General features: G+C 42.0%; 1 protein-coding gene across 1 annotated transcript in view; it reads right to left on the bottom strand.

The window, feature by feature from the left end:
* VSTM4 (V-set and transmembrane domain containing 4) overlaps window positions 1-16,124 on the bottom strand; it is a 121,187-nt gene that overhangs the window by 70,057 nt on the left and 35,006 nt on the right. The window contains exon 3 of the mRNA XM_063125881.1: window positions 10,241-10,309. Coding sequence (XP_062981951.1) covers window positions 10,241-10,309 — 69 coding nt within the window. The remainder of the gene's footprint in view (window positions 1-10,240; window positions 10,310-16,124) is intronic.

Here is a 16,124-nt window from a genome sequence, read left to right as displayed (position 1 = left end):
CCAAGTTTCCTGAAGCAGGATCACATCAAAGGAAGAGATATATTGACAAAAGCAGCTTGTTTGCCCAGGCCGCAATATTCCAGGATATGATCCTGAGATAGGAATCACCCTGGGGCCACTGGCATCAATCCAGTGGGGTAATCCCAACCAATGATCCATCCATGTCCCTCTGAATACAGCCATTCCCCTTTGCTGTCATGTGGTTCAATGGAAGCTGTGGGTCGGAATCGATGATACTGGGCGATATTAACTCTGATGTCGGCCCTACTTGATTAGCATTGGGCGGCCCTTCAGACGGCTGTGGCAGTTGGCAGGATGGGATGGACGATGACTTGCTCCCCACCGATGTATGCAACGCTCCTGGATAGAGGCACGACGTTGGACAAGTGTTGTCAACTTTCACAGGAGTGTCTTGACCAAAAGTTATCAGATCTTGCAAGGTGGTGATGGTATGTTGCCCTTCGGCCAAGGGCTGAGCGCAAAAGAAATCGACCTCCACCCCCGAATGAAGTGAATCGGGAGACAGAACCTGTTCCAACATAAAGGAGTCGGAGGGCCTGCTCGGAGATTGCTGGATGATTTGAGGCTGGTCTTCACACAGTGGGCAGGAAGAAGATATAAAGCTTTTGTGTGGTAGATCTGCTTCTTCAGTCGCCGCAGTTGAAAAAACAATGGATTTGCTGCTACTCAGTTTAGGGGCATTAAACTGCAGCTGGAGAATAGAATTAGAATGGCTTTTGATGGATATCAATGGTTTAACCTGGAGATCTTTAAAAAGCCGTGACGGGTAGATCCCCACAGTATTCAGGAAAAGTTTTTCCTTCATTAGTAAATTTGGAATGGTAGGTTTAGTAAACTTCAATCGGTACCTCTTATAAACAGGGGAAGAAAAAAGAGGTTCCACAGCCAACAAATATGATGGTTGAATATTTAGCAGCCGTTTGAGGTTTAAGTTAGCACTTTGAACCGATCTCCAGAATGGATGCTGGCCTCCATGGGGATGTACATCAATAACCATCAAGCAAGGCTGAAGAACCAGACCACCATTATTTCGCTCTATTATTCCAATATCTGAACCACAATTGAGGGCTGAAGATAAACGGCCTCCATTATTGCAGTGAGGTTCGATTACCGGGTCTAAACGGGGAGGGCGTGGTGGAGGTTGAGCCTGGATGCCTTCTGAGAAGCTTTTCTGGGAGCCATGTCAGCAGTTTATTTAAAGAGCTAAGCACAATTTCTAAGTTAGAACTAATCAATTGGAGTGTCCTCGCTGTTAGGAAACATTGCTCAGCCAGTAATTCAGGGGGAAAAGCTTCACTTTGGGAGTTTTCCGTGGATTTGCCAGTTGGACGGTTTGTTTGAGGAACGCCAGCGTCTCCTAAGATAGACTCACCAGTAACTTCGCCTCCCTCGGCCAGAGGAGCATATCTGTTAGACAAAGTGATTTCATCTGCCAGAAAAGCAGCACAGACGGCATGAGGAGGCTGCCGAACAATAAAACTGTCGAGCCTGCACTGTTTGCATTACTCGCATGTTGTGGAGGTGATAAAACTCTTTTCCTTCTCATAGTCAGCCAAATGACCTAGAGATAAGCAAACTAGAAAAGTCCACACTACTAAAAAAAATTAAAACTCCTTTCAGGGAGTGGCAACTAATACTCGAGAGCTACCGGGTGTTAATAAAATTAATAGAAAGCGGACTGCAGTTTACAGTTCAAAGAAGGAGGCAGCACATCGAAGAGCTACAAAACTGCAAGCTGGAAATGCAGAGGGCAGTAAGAGCAATAAAAACAAGTAAAAGAGTAAAACTGCTTAAAATAGGTCAATAAAACAGTAAAACTTCTAAAATAAATTATGTGAGTCACGGAGACTCACACAGCACTGCAGCCTCCAATGCCATTTTCCCCGGACGCAATACTCTAGATGAGACCTAACCAGGGCCGCATAGAGAGGAACCAGTACCTCACGTGATTTGGAAGCTATACTTCTATTAATCCAGCCCAAAATAGCATTGGCCTTTCTTGCAGCCATATCGCACTGTTGGCTCATATTCAGCTTGCGATCTACAACAATTCCAAGATCTTTCTCGTTTGTAGTATTGCTGAGCCAAGTATCCCCTATCTTGTAACTGTGCCTTAGGTTTCTATTTCCTAAATGTAGAACTTGGCATTTATCCCTATTAAATTTCATTCTGTTGTTTTCAGCCCAGCACTCTAGCCTATCAAGATCACTTTGAAGTTTGTTTCTGTCTTCCAGGGTATTAGCTATCCCACCCAATTTTGTGTCATCTGCAAATTTGATCAGCGTTCCCTGCACCACCTCGTCCAATTCATTAATAAAAATGTTGAAGAGCACTGGGCCCAGGACTGAGCCCTGCGGCACCCCACTCGTTGCCTCTCCCCAGTTTGAGAAGGTTCCATTGATAAGTACTCTTTGAGTCCGATTCTGTAGCCAACTGTGAATCCACCTAATAGTTGTTCCATCTAGCCCACTTTTAGCTAGTTTGTTAATCAGAATGTCATGTGGTACTTTGTCAAAAGCTTTGCTGAAGTCAAGATATATGACGTCCACAGCGTTCCCACGGTCCACAAGGGAGGTTACCTTATCAAAAAATGAGATCAAATTTGTCTGAAAGGATTTGTTCTTGACAAATCCATGTTGGCTTCTAGTGATCACCGCATTGATTTCAAGGTGTTTACAGATTGACTTCTTTATAATCTGCTCCAGAATTTTCCCAGGGATGGATGTCAGACTGACTGGTCTGTAGTTCCCAGGTTCTTCCTTTTTGCCCTTTTTGAAGATAGGGACAACGTTAGCCCTCCTCCAGTCGTCCGGCACCTCACCCGTCTTCCATGATTTTGCAAAGATAAAAGACAAAGGTTCTGAGAGTTCTTCCGCTAGCTCCTTCATTACTCTAGGATGCAGTTCATCGGGCCCTGGAGATTTGAACTCATTCAAGGAAATTAGGTGTTCTTTGACCATTTGTTTATCAATCTCAAACTGTAATCCTGCCCCCTCAACGTCTGCTTCACTTTTTCCAGGGAGGTCATAGACCCACTTTTGGGAGAAGACTGAGGCAAAGTAGGAATTGAGCACTTCAGCCTTTTCTTTGTCATCTGTTATCAATTTGCCATCCTCATTAAGCAGTTGAACCACTATTTCTTTCCTCTGTCTTTTACTACTCACATATCTAAAGAAAGCCTTTTTATTGCTTTTAGCATCCCTCGCTAATCTCAGCTCATTCTGAGCTTTAGCCTTCCTGATGCCGTTTCAGCACTTCTGCGCCACTTGTCTGTACTCTTCCTTTGTAGCCTGGCCTTCCTTCCACTTCCTATATGTATCCCTTTTTGTTTTAAGGTCATCTCTAAGCTTTTTGTGGAGCCACATTGGTTTCCTCTGTTGTCTTCTATCTTTTCTCCTTGTTGGAATTGTTTGTAACTGTGCCTTTAAAATTTCGTTTTTTAAACACTCCCACCCATCCTGCACTCCTTTTCTCATTAGGCTCATTTGCCATGGGACCTTACTTATCATAGTTCTGAGTTTATTAAAATCAGCTTTCCTAAAATCCAGAGTACGTGTATGCCTACACTCAACTTTTGTCTCCTTCCTAATCAAGAATTCAAGTATGATGTGGTCACTTTCCCCCAGAGTTACCGTAACTGCCACTTTATCCACTAAGTCATCCCTATTGGTCAATATCAAGTCAAGGATTGCCAATCTTCAAGTTCCTTCCTCCACTTTCTGTAGGAGAAAGTTATCACCCACACATGTCAGGAATTTCTTGGAGGGGCCACTTTTGGAAGTATTGGTCTCCCAACAGATATCAGGCTAATTGAAGTCCCCCATCACTACTACATCACACTTCTTTGAAACACTGGCAATTTGTTTCTCAAAAGTTTCATCCTCGTCTTCTCCTTGATTGGGTGGTCGGTAGTAGACTCCGATTATCATGTTCTTTTTATTCCTCGCCCCATTTATTTTAATCCAGATGCTCTCGATGGGGCTCCCAGTCTCATCCGCCTGTATTTCTGTGCAGGGATAGGTATTTTTAACATATAGTGCAACTCCACCTCCCTTTCTATTTCTTCTGTTCTTTTTGAACAAGTTATATCCTTCAATTGCTTATATTCCAGTCATGGGAGTCCTGGATCTGTCAAGTCTTTATTTAATTTTGAAATTAGTATAATTAGAGACTGTTCCCATGATGGTGGGATCCTATCCCCCTTTAATACTTTGTTATACAAAACTTTCAATTTAGGTATTATCATTTTAAAAAATATTTTATAATATTCCAGTCCCAACCCATCTACTCCTGGGGATTTCCCCCCTTTTAGTATATTATTATTATTTATTTATATAGCACCATCAATGTATATCAATAACTCTTTCAATTTCTATCTCTGAAACTGGTTGTTCCATCACCTCCCTATCCATATCTTGCAGCCTTATCTTTCAAAGCTTTCTAATGTATTCCTTGATCCTTTCCTGGGGACTATCCTCTGACGAGTACAATTTTTGGTAGAATTCTTGAAATATTTCCAAATTCTCTTTCATCAAATTACAACTTTTCCCTGCTTTATCCTTAATCACCCCAATTATATTCTTCAGGGTTTTTTAGATTGCGTGGATCTAGCCAGCATTTTAGCATTATTACTATATTTAAAAAATTCTCTTTTCAAATATATCAGATTCCTTTGCACTTTTTCCATATCCCCCTTCTCCCATTCCTTCCTTTTCACTTGTAAACGTGCATAAAATTTGCTTATCTCTATTTTTTACATACCTCCCTTCCAATTCCCTAATTTCTTCCTCCAATTTTTTCATATTTCCTTCTTGTTGTCTTCTCAATTTGCATGACTCTCTAATACAAATCCCATCTCATTACTGCTTTCATCGTGTCCCACAGCACCACTTGATTGCATTGTCCCGTATCATTAATTTCCCATATATCTTTCATTTCTTTTTCAATTTTTTCCACTACATTTTTATGATGAAACACCCTTGTATCCGAACTCCATCTTTTGGCTTCCCTATAATCTTTCCTTATTTTAATATCCATATTAACTAATGCATGATCAGTTATTTTAATAATCCCTATTTCGGTGTCTAATACTTTTGATATTAAATTCTTGGATACAAATATGTAATCTATTCTTGAGTATGACTTATGCACTGATGAGTAGAAGGTATATTTCTTTTCATTTCATTTCATCATTCTCCAAACATCTTTCATATCATTTCTATTCATAATTTTGTTTAAACTCATAATGTTATTTCTTCTTTCATCTACAATAGGATTAGATTTATCTTTCTGTTTATCCAACACCAAATTAAAATCCCCTGCCATCACTATGAAACCCTTTCGAATTTCTTCCATTTCTTTAAACACTTTACCATTAAAAAAATGCTTGATTCTCATTTGGAGCATATATATTGACCAATGAATATTCTTCTTGTCCCATTATTCCTTGTATTATTATGTACCTTCTCATCACGTCGGAGGTAGTTTATTCCCATATTTCACACATTTGTGAAATGGGGACTTCAGTGCCATATGTCAAAGGGACCGCTGGATCGAAGGTCAAATGTATTATTATTATTATTATTATTATTATTGTTATTATCATTTGATAGCTGAAGCTCTCTGGGTGGTTTACATGGGATAAAAACACTTAAAAACAATATACAAAAATTTAAAATCACTAAAACAAAACATTTTAAACCACAAAAAAATACAAAAACAAACCCTGGTTTATTACATATTGCTAAATGCCTGGGAGATGAGAAAAGTCTTGACCTGGTGCTGAAAAGATAACAACATTGGTGCCAGACGGGCCTCATCACGGAGATTCTTCCACAATTGGGGGGCACCACAGAAAAGGCCCTCTCTCTTGTTGCCATCCTCCGAGCTCCCCTCGGAGTAGGCACCCGGAGGAGGACCTTGGAAGTTGAGTGCAGTATACAGGTAGGTTCATGTTGGGAGAGGCGTTCCATCAGGTATTGTGGTCCCAAGCCATGTAAGGCTTTACCTTGAATTGGGCTCAGAAATAAATATACAGGCAGGCAATGAAAGTGGGCCAGAGTGGGTCTTCTATGTTCGAACTTTCTGGCCCTGGTTATCAATCTGGCTGCTGCATTTTTCACGAGCTGCAGCTTCCAAACCATCTTCAAAGGCAGCCCCACATAGAGCGCATTGCAGTAGTCTAATTTGGAGGTTACTAGAGAACAGACAACTGAAGCCAGGTTATCCCTGTCCAGATACAGGTGTTGCTGGGCCACCAACCGGAGTTGGTAGAAGGCACTCCATGCCAATGAGGCCATCTGAGCCTCAAGGGACAGAGGTGGTTCTAGGAGAACACCCAAGCTACAAACCTGCTCCTTCAGGGGGAGTGCAACCCCATCCAGAACAGGTTGAAGGCCCACTATCTGGTCAGAAGAATAACCCACTAGCAGCACCTCAGTCTTGAGTTTCAAGACTGGATTGAGTTTGTTAGCCCTCATCCGGTCTGAGCCAGGCACTGGTTCAGCACATCTACAGCCTCACCTGATGAAGGTGAAAAGGAGAAGTAGAGCTGTTTGTCATCAGTGTACTGATGACAACACACTCCAAAACTCCGGATGACCACACTCAATGGTTTCATGTAGATGTTGAACAGCATGGGGGACAAGACTGACCCCTGTGGAACCCCATACTGGAGATTCCACAGGGCCGAGCAGTGTCTCCCAAGCACCACCTTCTGGAGCTGACCTGTCAAGTAGGAGCGGAATCACTATAATGCAGTACCTCCCATTCCCAACTCGGACAGTCATCCCAGAAGGGATACCGTGGTCGATGGTATCGAAAGTGGTAGCGGAGCAGGGTGCTTCGCCTCCATTAAAGGTGGAGTCAAAACAAGTCAGGGGGTAGCAAAGCATCATGAAGCAGACTGCCCATTTGTGGAGCGATCCGCTTACTCACGAGGCTCCACCAGCCATTTTGGAACTTTTTCCCCATAGGACTGCATTGGGCAAAAAAAGCACATATAACTTTTTTGTTTTTAAAGCTACATCCCTGAAACTTACTGTGCTTATAGAGTGATGATTGGGGGTCATTTGTGTCAATTTTCATAATTTTTTGTCGTGCAGTTTGCTTGCTATTAATTTTTATAGAATGGGTAAATCGGGAGGGGGGAAGCTCTTTTTTTCACCCTTGATTGACAGATTCAACTCCCAATCGTGATCACCTGATGTGAAGCATCCTCCAATCCCAATGTTGGAGGGTGGGGGAGAATAAGCAAAACAGGATACTTAGTAACTTCTCTTTCTTTGTCTTTTATAGGACTTTTTGTCACTTTTTGAGTGCATTGGTGAAGCAGTAGCCCCAACAAACTCACACACAAAACCTTAAATAATATACAAAGTAAAACAACAGATAGGAAACAGCACTGCAAGGTACCCACCATAACCTTGGTGAACAACTGAATAGATGTGGTGCAAGTGGATGATGTGTTGTACGGCATGTGGATGTGCCCAGGGCCCACTGCCCTTGGGGGTCATCAGAACCCTCCGAAGGGGTAACAGTGGAAAGATAAGCCAATGAGTTGCACGAGTTGAGGTGTGATGTGGCTTCTCAAAGGCAGGTACTTAGACAGGACCAGTCAAATGACTGGTGGCACAGTCCCCACTGTCCCACTGGGCACGTCCACTTTTCCCTTAGACAGAGTTTTTGTTCTAATTCTTCTTGTTGTTGTGATTATTAGTATTTTTATTGTTATATTGGTTATTGGCTGGGGCATACCCTGGAGTGTGTGAACTGTGATGGAAGTGTGTGGGTGTGGGTGCATCTTGAAAAACCAACATGTAATAGCACTTTGAAATGAGTGCATGGCATGAAAGAAATTATGTTTTGAGAAGTATTGTGACCCAAGTGTGGCAACGCAAGGCCTGTATGCTCACCCTGTTTATCTTGAAGTTCCCTGTGTTCATTTTTGATGTGGTTACCTGAGAGGAAGATTCTGATTTAGGTTTAACTTTAAATATTCCCCCAAAATCAGGGCATGCTCGGATATCCTCCAAAATGGGCATGTATTTGGATACATTTATAAGCTGTCATGGTGCCCATTTTGATGTTTCTAACTTTAAAAGTGACAGAGATGTATGCACTTTTGTTAAATGAGGTTAGGGTTGAGGGTAAAAACTTTCAAAATCCCCCCAAATCAGGGCGTGCTCGGATTTCCTCCAAAATGGGCATGAATAAGGATCTAGGTGGAAGCTGTGACAGCGCCCAGTTGCAGGTCTGAATCTGGAAAAATGACGGAGATAGCTGCCTTTCTGAAAATTGGGGGATTTTTTCAAATATTTCCCAAAAATCAGAGCATGCTTGGATTTCCTTCAAAATGGGCATGAATCTGGATACATTTATAAGCTCTCAAGGTGCCCATTTTGATGTTTCTAACTTGAAAACTAAAAAAGTTATAGTCATTTGACATTTCAATGCAAGTCTATGGGCAGACCGTAGGCGGATCAGCCAAAAGCAGAGTGTACCCGATCTGAAAGTTGCGGATTGGGATCTGGAGCGGATCAGGGGGGTCCGTGCACAGCTCTAGAATTAAGCAAGGCTTGCTTGATTTTTACAATGGCAATGATGAGACGAGTGAGGCAATTCCGACACAGATCTCCAATAGTCTATAGGGGCATGTCGACACAGGGTATTTCCTCCATCATGGCTGCGAATTTGTGCCCCTTCGTTTACATGTTGCAGCTGCCAATCCATGGCCACAACATGGTTCCTGTCCCAAAGATGCACATTTTCATGGTGCCATTTTACTGCGTATTTTAAATTTCCTCCACCGTTGCCATGATTCTCTGTGATGTTTCACTGATGGGGTGAATGCAGCTGAGGACAGTAGGTGTACTCTGAGGGCAGATTCCACTTCCCATTTTCCTTTCCTCTGGTTTCTGGTATCATGCAGGTAAACGCAAAGCAGCAACAGGTCCTCCAACACATGTCTACATGGAAGACACCTGTTCCCTGCAATTCCCTGAAGTAACTCATTCCCTGCAATGCACTCTACTGAGTATGAGCAGAGGGGTCAGGAGAATCCATTTGCCTTCCCTTTTTGCAATTACCAGCAAATGTGCACCTTTTCAGCCATCAACATTGCCTAGGAGTCAGCCTTTTCCTCAGCCAAGTCTGCCTCTTGACCAATTATCAAAGAATGTTCTTTAGGCTGTGGTGACTTGGGCACTTTTCCCAGGCAAGCTCTGCCTGTAGTTGAGGAGGAACTGCCTCTCCTTGACTGCATTCGTCTGTGAAGTCAAAGATGGATTCCTAGAATCCTAACATTCCGTAAATCTTATTCTTATATCTCTGAATCGGATTCTTCCTCTGAGATCACAGCATCAGGGGAAGGCATGACAAATGGGCAGATTTAGAGACTCTTGCTATAGCACTCTGCATTGAGATTGAGAAAATGTATGATGACTACTGTGTTTTACAATAAACAAGGGAAGAGATTGTCTCTTAGGAGCATAAAATGGATCAGAGATGTGTGGAGGTTTTCAGAGGAATGCCAGAGCAACCAAATGAAGAAACTGCCCTCTTTCACATGTTCTATTTCTGTATTTAATGCCCACTGTGAGAGAATTTTCAGTTTAGTACTACAACTGTGGACCAAGGATACAAACTGGCTTAGTGATAGTGTTGTGAAGGCCGAGTTGCAATTGCAACTAAACATTAACATGACGTGTGCCGAGTTCCTTAGCTTCTTAAAAAAAAAGAACCTGGATCTGCTTAAAAACAGCGAGGCCAGCTCAAATGAAGCCAAGAAGCCAAGGGCAAGCCAACTACATTTAAGATAAAAACATCAAATTTATTTGCAGCTTAGCTGCAAGGAGGGATGAATGATACAACAGGTTTAGGAGTATGACAGAAATGGCCCCAGAAAGTGAGTGGTTGTTTGGGCAGACTCACCACTCTCTCTGGGATTTGAATTGAAGGTGCAGAACTAGGTTTGAATTCTGACCAGCATTTAGAGAGCAGAAATGTGATACTGTGTTGAATCCTGAGGCAAATCTTCTAGTCTCTCAGTTAAAGTAAACGTTAATGTCAAAGCTCTTGCTCTCAGAATTCACACATATAGAGAAATCACTAGATGTGGGGAACAGCCTTCTATGACTTTTGAATCAAAGGTTTACAGCAGAACTTTTAGTAGATTCTAGTATCTTTGTGAAGATGAACAAAGGGAAAACATATACTTAACCTTCAAAAATCTTCCAGGCCTTGTAGTTTCTCTCAGCAGTGGAGTCATCTGAAACTTGGGATGAAATCACTGTAAAAAAGCACACAAAATAGTATTGGTAAACTATTCGGACACTGAAACACTCTGGCATTGAAGAGAGGGTCAGGGGCTGAGCCCTCCACTAAATTAAATCCTGCCTTGTACTTAATATGTGGTAGAGGCCGGCAGTGAAGACTAGACTAAATTTCAGATTCCTGGGTGAAGCTTATCATTATCAGTGTGGCAGAAGTGTGTTGAACTGCCATGAAACAATTGACTCAGAAGCAGTAATTTGGAAAACTCAATTGATATCTGATTATTTATTTATTTTTCAGATATTTCTATGACACATACTATACCTTTTTCAATTAAGCACAATGCTTCTTTCGTTATAAACCATTCTCATGAAAATTAAATTAAACTCACACGAAACTATCAGAAACAACTTATTAAAACAGGAGTGGGCATCATGTTCCCCTCCAGATATTTTGGCCTACAACTCCCATCAGTTCTAGCCAATAGAGCTAGAGGTAGTAACTGAGTTGTAGGCCGAAACAGTTGGAGGGCTGCAAGTTGCCCACCCCTAAACTAATGCTTCCAAAAAATAAGAACACTCACTTTCAAACCCATCTTATTATTATTATTATTATTATTATTATTATTTATATAGCACCATCAATGTACATGGTGCTGTACAGAGTAAAACAGTAAATAGCAAGACCCTGCCGCATAGGCTTACAATCTAATAAAATCATAATAAAACAATAAGGAGGGGAAGAGAATGCACCAAACAGGCACAGGGTAGGGTAAAACTAGCAGTATAAAGTCAGAACAAAATCAAGTTTTAAAAGCTTTAGGGAAAAGAAAAGTTTTTAGCTGAGCTTTAAAAGCTGCGATTGAACTTGTAGTTCTCAAATGTTCTGGAAGAGCGTTCCAGGCGTAAGGGGCAGCAGAAGAAAATGGACGAAGCTGAGCAAGGGAAGTAGAGACCCTTGGGCAGGTGAGAAACATGGCATCAGAGGAGTGAAGAGCACGAGCGGGGCAATAGTGTGAGATGAGAGAGGAGAGATAGGAAGGAGCTAGACAGTGAAAAGCTTTGTAGGTCAACAGGAGAAGTTTATATTGGATTCTGAAGTGAATTGGAAGCCAATGAAGAGATTTCAGAAGTGGAGTAACATGGTCAGAGTGGCGAGCCAAGAAGATGATCTTAGCAGCAGAGTGGTGAACAGAAACCAACGGACTGATGTGAGAAGAAGGAAGGCCAGTGAGAAGAAGGTTGCAGTAGTCCAACCGAGAAATAACCAATGCATGAACAAGAGTCTTGGCAGAAGAGACAGACAAAAATGATCGAATCCTGGCAATATAATACAGGAAAAAGCAACAGGATTTAGCTACTGACTTGATATGAGGAATAAAGGAGAGCGAGGAATCAAATATAAAGCCAAGACTACGAGCTTCCTTGACCGGAGTAAGCGTAACATTATTGACAGTAAGAGAGAATGGGAGATGAGGAGAAGGTTTAGGAGGAAAAACAAGCAATTCAGTCTTTGCCATATTAAGTTTCAAACAACGATGAAGCAACCAAGCTGAGATATCTGAAAGACATGCTGAGATACGATCGTGAACATCAGGAGAAAGATCCGGAGATGAAAGATATAACTGTGTATCATCGGCATACAGATGATATTGGAGGCCATGAGATTGAATAAGATTACCCAAGGGCAACATGTATAAAGAAAACAACAACGGACCAAGCACCGAGCCTTGCGGAACCCCTACTGAAAGGGAAAAAGAAGAAGACGAGCTGCCATTAGCCAACACGCTGAAAGAGCGACCCGCTAGATAGGAGGCAAACCAGTTATAGACAGAGCCACAAAATCCGAGGTCATGAAGGGAATCTTAAAGAAGATCGTGATCAACCGTGTGAAAGGCTGCAGTTAGATCAAGGAGAATAAGAACGGAATAAAGGCCTTTAGACTTAGCCATAAGAAGATCATTGGTAATCTTAGTAAGGGCTGTTTCAGTGGAATGCAAAGGATGGAATCCAGATTGAAAAGGATCCAGAGCAGAGTTACTAGAAAGAAAATCAAGACAACGAGAGTAGACCACACGCTCCAGGATCTTTGAAACAAAAGGCAACAAAGAGACAGGTCGGTAGTTAGACAGAGATAGCATATCAAGAGTAGGTTTCTTGAGAATAGGAGAGACTGTAGCATGTTTAAAAGCAGAAGGAAATGAACCAGAGGACAGAGAAAAATTAATAATATGAAGCAAGGAAGGGAGGATAGCAGGGATAAGATTAATAAAGACGCGAGAAGGAATCGGATCACGAGAACAAGTGGAAGGCTTCGAAGAGCGCAGTATTGTAGACAGTTCATCAGCTGAGACCGAAGGAAATGCAGAGAAATTTGCAGGAGAAACCGACAGATGAGGAACAGGAACTGGAAGAGGAGCAGAGCTGGCCAGATCAGAGCGAATAGTTTGGATTTTAGCATTGAAAAAAGAGGCAAAGTTATTAGCTTATCTTACTCTTATTATCTTACTGCTAACTTGCAAATATAAATGCCTTAGCTCACTCATTACATAATCAAACTGACAGTGAGAAGGACCTGGCCTATCTTTACTAACCTGCCTTTATTAACTCACAATTTGATTTACATTTCAGCCCAGCTGGAGTGCTGGGCTAAAAGCAACAGAATGAAATTTAATAAAGATAAATGCCAAGTTCTACATTTAAGAAATAGAAACTAAATGCACAGTTACAAGATGGGGGATACTTGGCTCAGCAATACTACAAACGAGAAGGATCTTGGAATTGTTGTAGATCGCAAGCTGAATATGAGCCAACAGTGTGATATGGCTGCAAGAAAGGCAAATGCTATTTTGGGCTGTATTAATAGAAGTATAGCTTCCAAATCACGCAAGGTACTGGTTCCTCTCTATTCGGCCCTGGTTAGGCCTCATCTAGAGTATTGCGTCCAGTTCTGGGCTCCACAATTCAAGAAGGATGCAGACAAGCTGGAGCGTGTTCAGAGGAGGGCAACCAGGATGATCAGGGGTCTGGAAAGAAAGGAACATGATAGCACTCTTCAAATACTTAAAAGGTTGTCACACAGAGGAAGGCCAGGATCTCTTCTCGATCCTCCCAGAGTGCAAGACACGGAATAACGGGCTCAAGTTAAAGGAAGCCAGATTCCAGCTGGACATCAGGAAAAACTTCCTGACTGTTAGAGCAGTACGACAATGGAATCAGTTACCTAGGGAGGTTGTGGGCTCTCCCACACTAGAGTCATTCAAGAGGCAGCTGGACAACCATCCATCAGGGATGCTTTAGGGTAGATTCCTGCATTGAGCAGGGGGTTGGACTCGATGGCCTTGTAGGCCCCTTCCAACTCTGCTATTCTATGATTCTATGAATTTTGGGCTGGTCGGCACGATCAAACAGGGCACCATGGGTTGTTTACGCCATGGAGAGCTGCAACGTGTCTCATTGCATGGTGGCTGGCATTTTGCATATTCAACCCTCAACTGGGGCTTGTTGTTGTGTCCGAACCCAGCCACTTAGCTACCATGGGCATGCAAGAGTTAAACAAACCTCACAATAACCCATGGTTGTTTAACCCTCACATAACCCACAGTGGGCGGGTTTGGATGTAATGACAATCCCCCAATTGGGAGCTGAATATGCAAAATGTTGGCTGGCATGTGCAAGCACATATCACCACTTGCCATATCCTAAACAATCCACGGTGGACTGTTTTGATCATGTGAACCACGTCAATGTGTTACTAAATGGTTTTATGAAACAATGCATTTCTAAAATTGGAACATTTTCCTTGGAAAAATATAGCATTGAACATGTGTTCCAGCAACTTCCACCATGCCTGGAATGTTCCATTTGTCTTCATCTAACCATTCCGTAGTGGTGACAGAAATTTTAAGCAAATATGTTACACATCAAGTATGAAAATAGTATACGTGTATGTATCATGTATTCAAAATCGAGGTTTTGCCTCTATACTCTTCTGGCTTGTATAGTTTATCATTTATCTAAGATGACTATAACAACCACCCCTCTGTACATTTTTTCATGCTTTCTTAATAAAACCTGCAAGCCATCTGAGACTACACATGAAATACAACTGATTCAGAAAGTCTTCCACATATGTTCATGAACTTAATTAAAAACTTAGCTACAGTAGAACCTATGCAGGTTGAAACTCCATATTCAGCTTGCAATCTACAACTCCTCCAAGATCTTTCTTGTTTGTAATATTGCTGAGCCAAGTATCCCCCATCTTGCAACTGTGTATTTGGTTTCTATTTCCTAGATGTAGAACTTGACATTTATCTCTATTAAATTTCATTCTGTTCTTTTCAGCCCGGCACTCCAGCCTATCAAGATCACTTTGAAGTTTGTTTCTGACTTCCAGGGTATTAGCTATCCCACCCAATTTGGTGTCATCTGCAAATTTGATCAGTGTTCCCTGCACCTCCTCGTCCAAATCATTAATAAAAACATTGAAGAGCCCTGAGCCCTGCGGTACCCCAGTCGTTACCTCCTCCCAGTTTGAGAAGGTACCATTGATAAGCACTCTTTGAGTCGAATTCTGTAGCCAACTGTGGATCCACCTAATAGTTGATCCATCTAGTCCACTTTTAGCTAGTTTATGTCATGTGGTACTTTGTCAAAAGCTTTGCTGAAGTCAAGATATATGACGTCCACAGCATTCCCACAGTCCACAAGAGAGGTTACCCGATCAAAAAATGAGATCAAATTAGTCTGACAGGATTTGTTCCTGACAAATCCATGTTGGCTTCTAGTAATCACTGCATTGTTTTCAAGGTGTTTACAGATTGACTTCTTTATAATCTGCTTCAGAATTCCCCCAGGGATGGATGTCAGACTGACTGGTCTGTAGTTCCCAGGTTCCACCTTTTTGCCCTTTTTGAAGATAGGGACAACGTTAGCCCTCCTCCAGTCATCCGTCAGCTCACCCGTCTTCCATGATTTTGCAAAGAAAATAGACAGCGGTTCTGAGAGTTCTTCCGCTAGCTCCTTCATTACTCTAGGATGCAGTCCATTGGGCCTTGGAGATTTGAACTCATTCAAAGAAATTAGGTGTTCCTTGACCATTTGTTTATCAATCTCAAACTGCAATCCTGCCCCCTCAACTTGTGTCATAGACCTGGTTTTGGGAGAAGACTGAGCCAAAGTAGGAATTGAGCACTTTGGCCTTTTCTTTGTCGTCTGTTATCAATTTGCCATCCTCATTAAACAGTTGAACCACCATTTCTTTCCACTGTCTTTTACTACTCACGTATCTGAAGAAAGCCTTTTTATTTCTTTTAGCATCCCTCGCTAACCTCAGCTCATTCTCGGCTTTAGCCTTCCTGATGCCATTTCGGCACTTCTGTGCCACCTGTCTGTACTCTTCTTTTGTAGCCTGGCCTTCCTTCCAATTCCTATATGTATCCTTTTTCGTTTTCAGGTCATCTCTAAGCTTTTTGTGGAGCCACATTGGTTTCCTCTGTTGTCTTCTATCTTTTCTCCTTGTTGGAATTGTTTGTAATTGTGCCTTTAAAATTTCTTTTTTGAAGTACTCTCACCCAACTTGCACTCCTTTTCTCAGTAGGTTCACTTGCCATAGGACCTTACTTATCATGGTCCTGAGTTTATTAAAATTAGCTTTCCTAAAATCCACAGTACGTGTATGGCTACACTAAACTTTTGCCTCCGTTATGATCAAGAATTCAGGTATGACGTGGTCACTTTCCCCCAGAGTTCCCATAACTGCCACTTTATCCACTAAGCCCTATTGGTCAATATCAAGTCAAGGATTGCCGATCCTCTAGTTCCTTCCTC

Source organism: Elgaria multicarinata, chromosome 5, assembly GCF_023053635.1.
Source record: "Elgaria multicarinata webbii isolate HBS135686 ecotype San Diego chromosome 5, rElgMul1.1.pri, whole genome shotgun sequence".
NCBI lineage: Eukaryota > Metazoa > Chordata > Lepidosauria > Squamata > Anguidae > Elgaria > Elgaria multicarinata.
The sequence above is the reverse complement of the archived record's forward strand: the minus strand, read 5'-3'. Positions and strand labels throughout refer to the sequence as shown.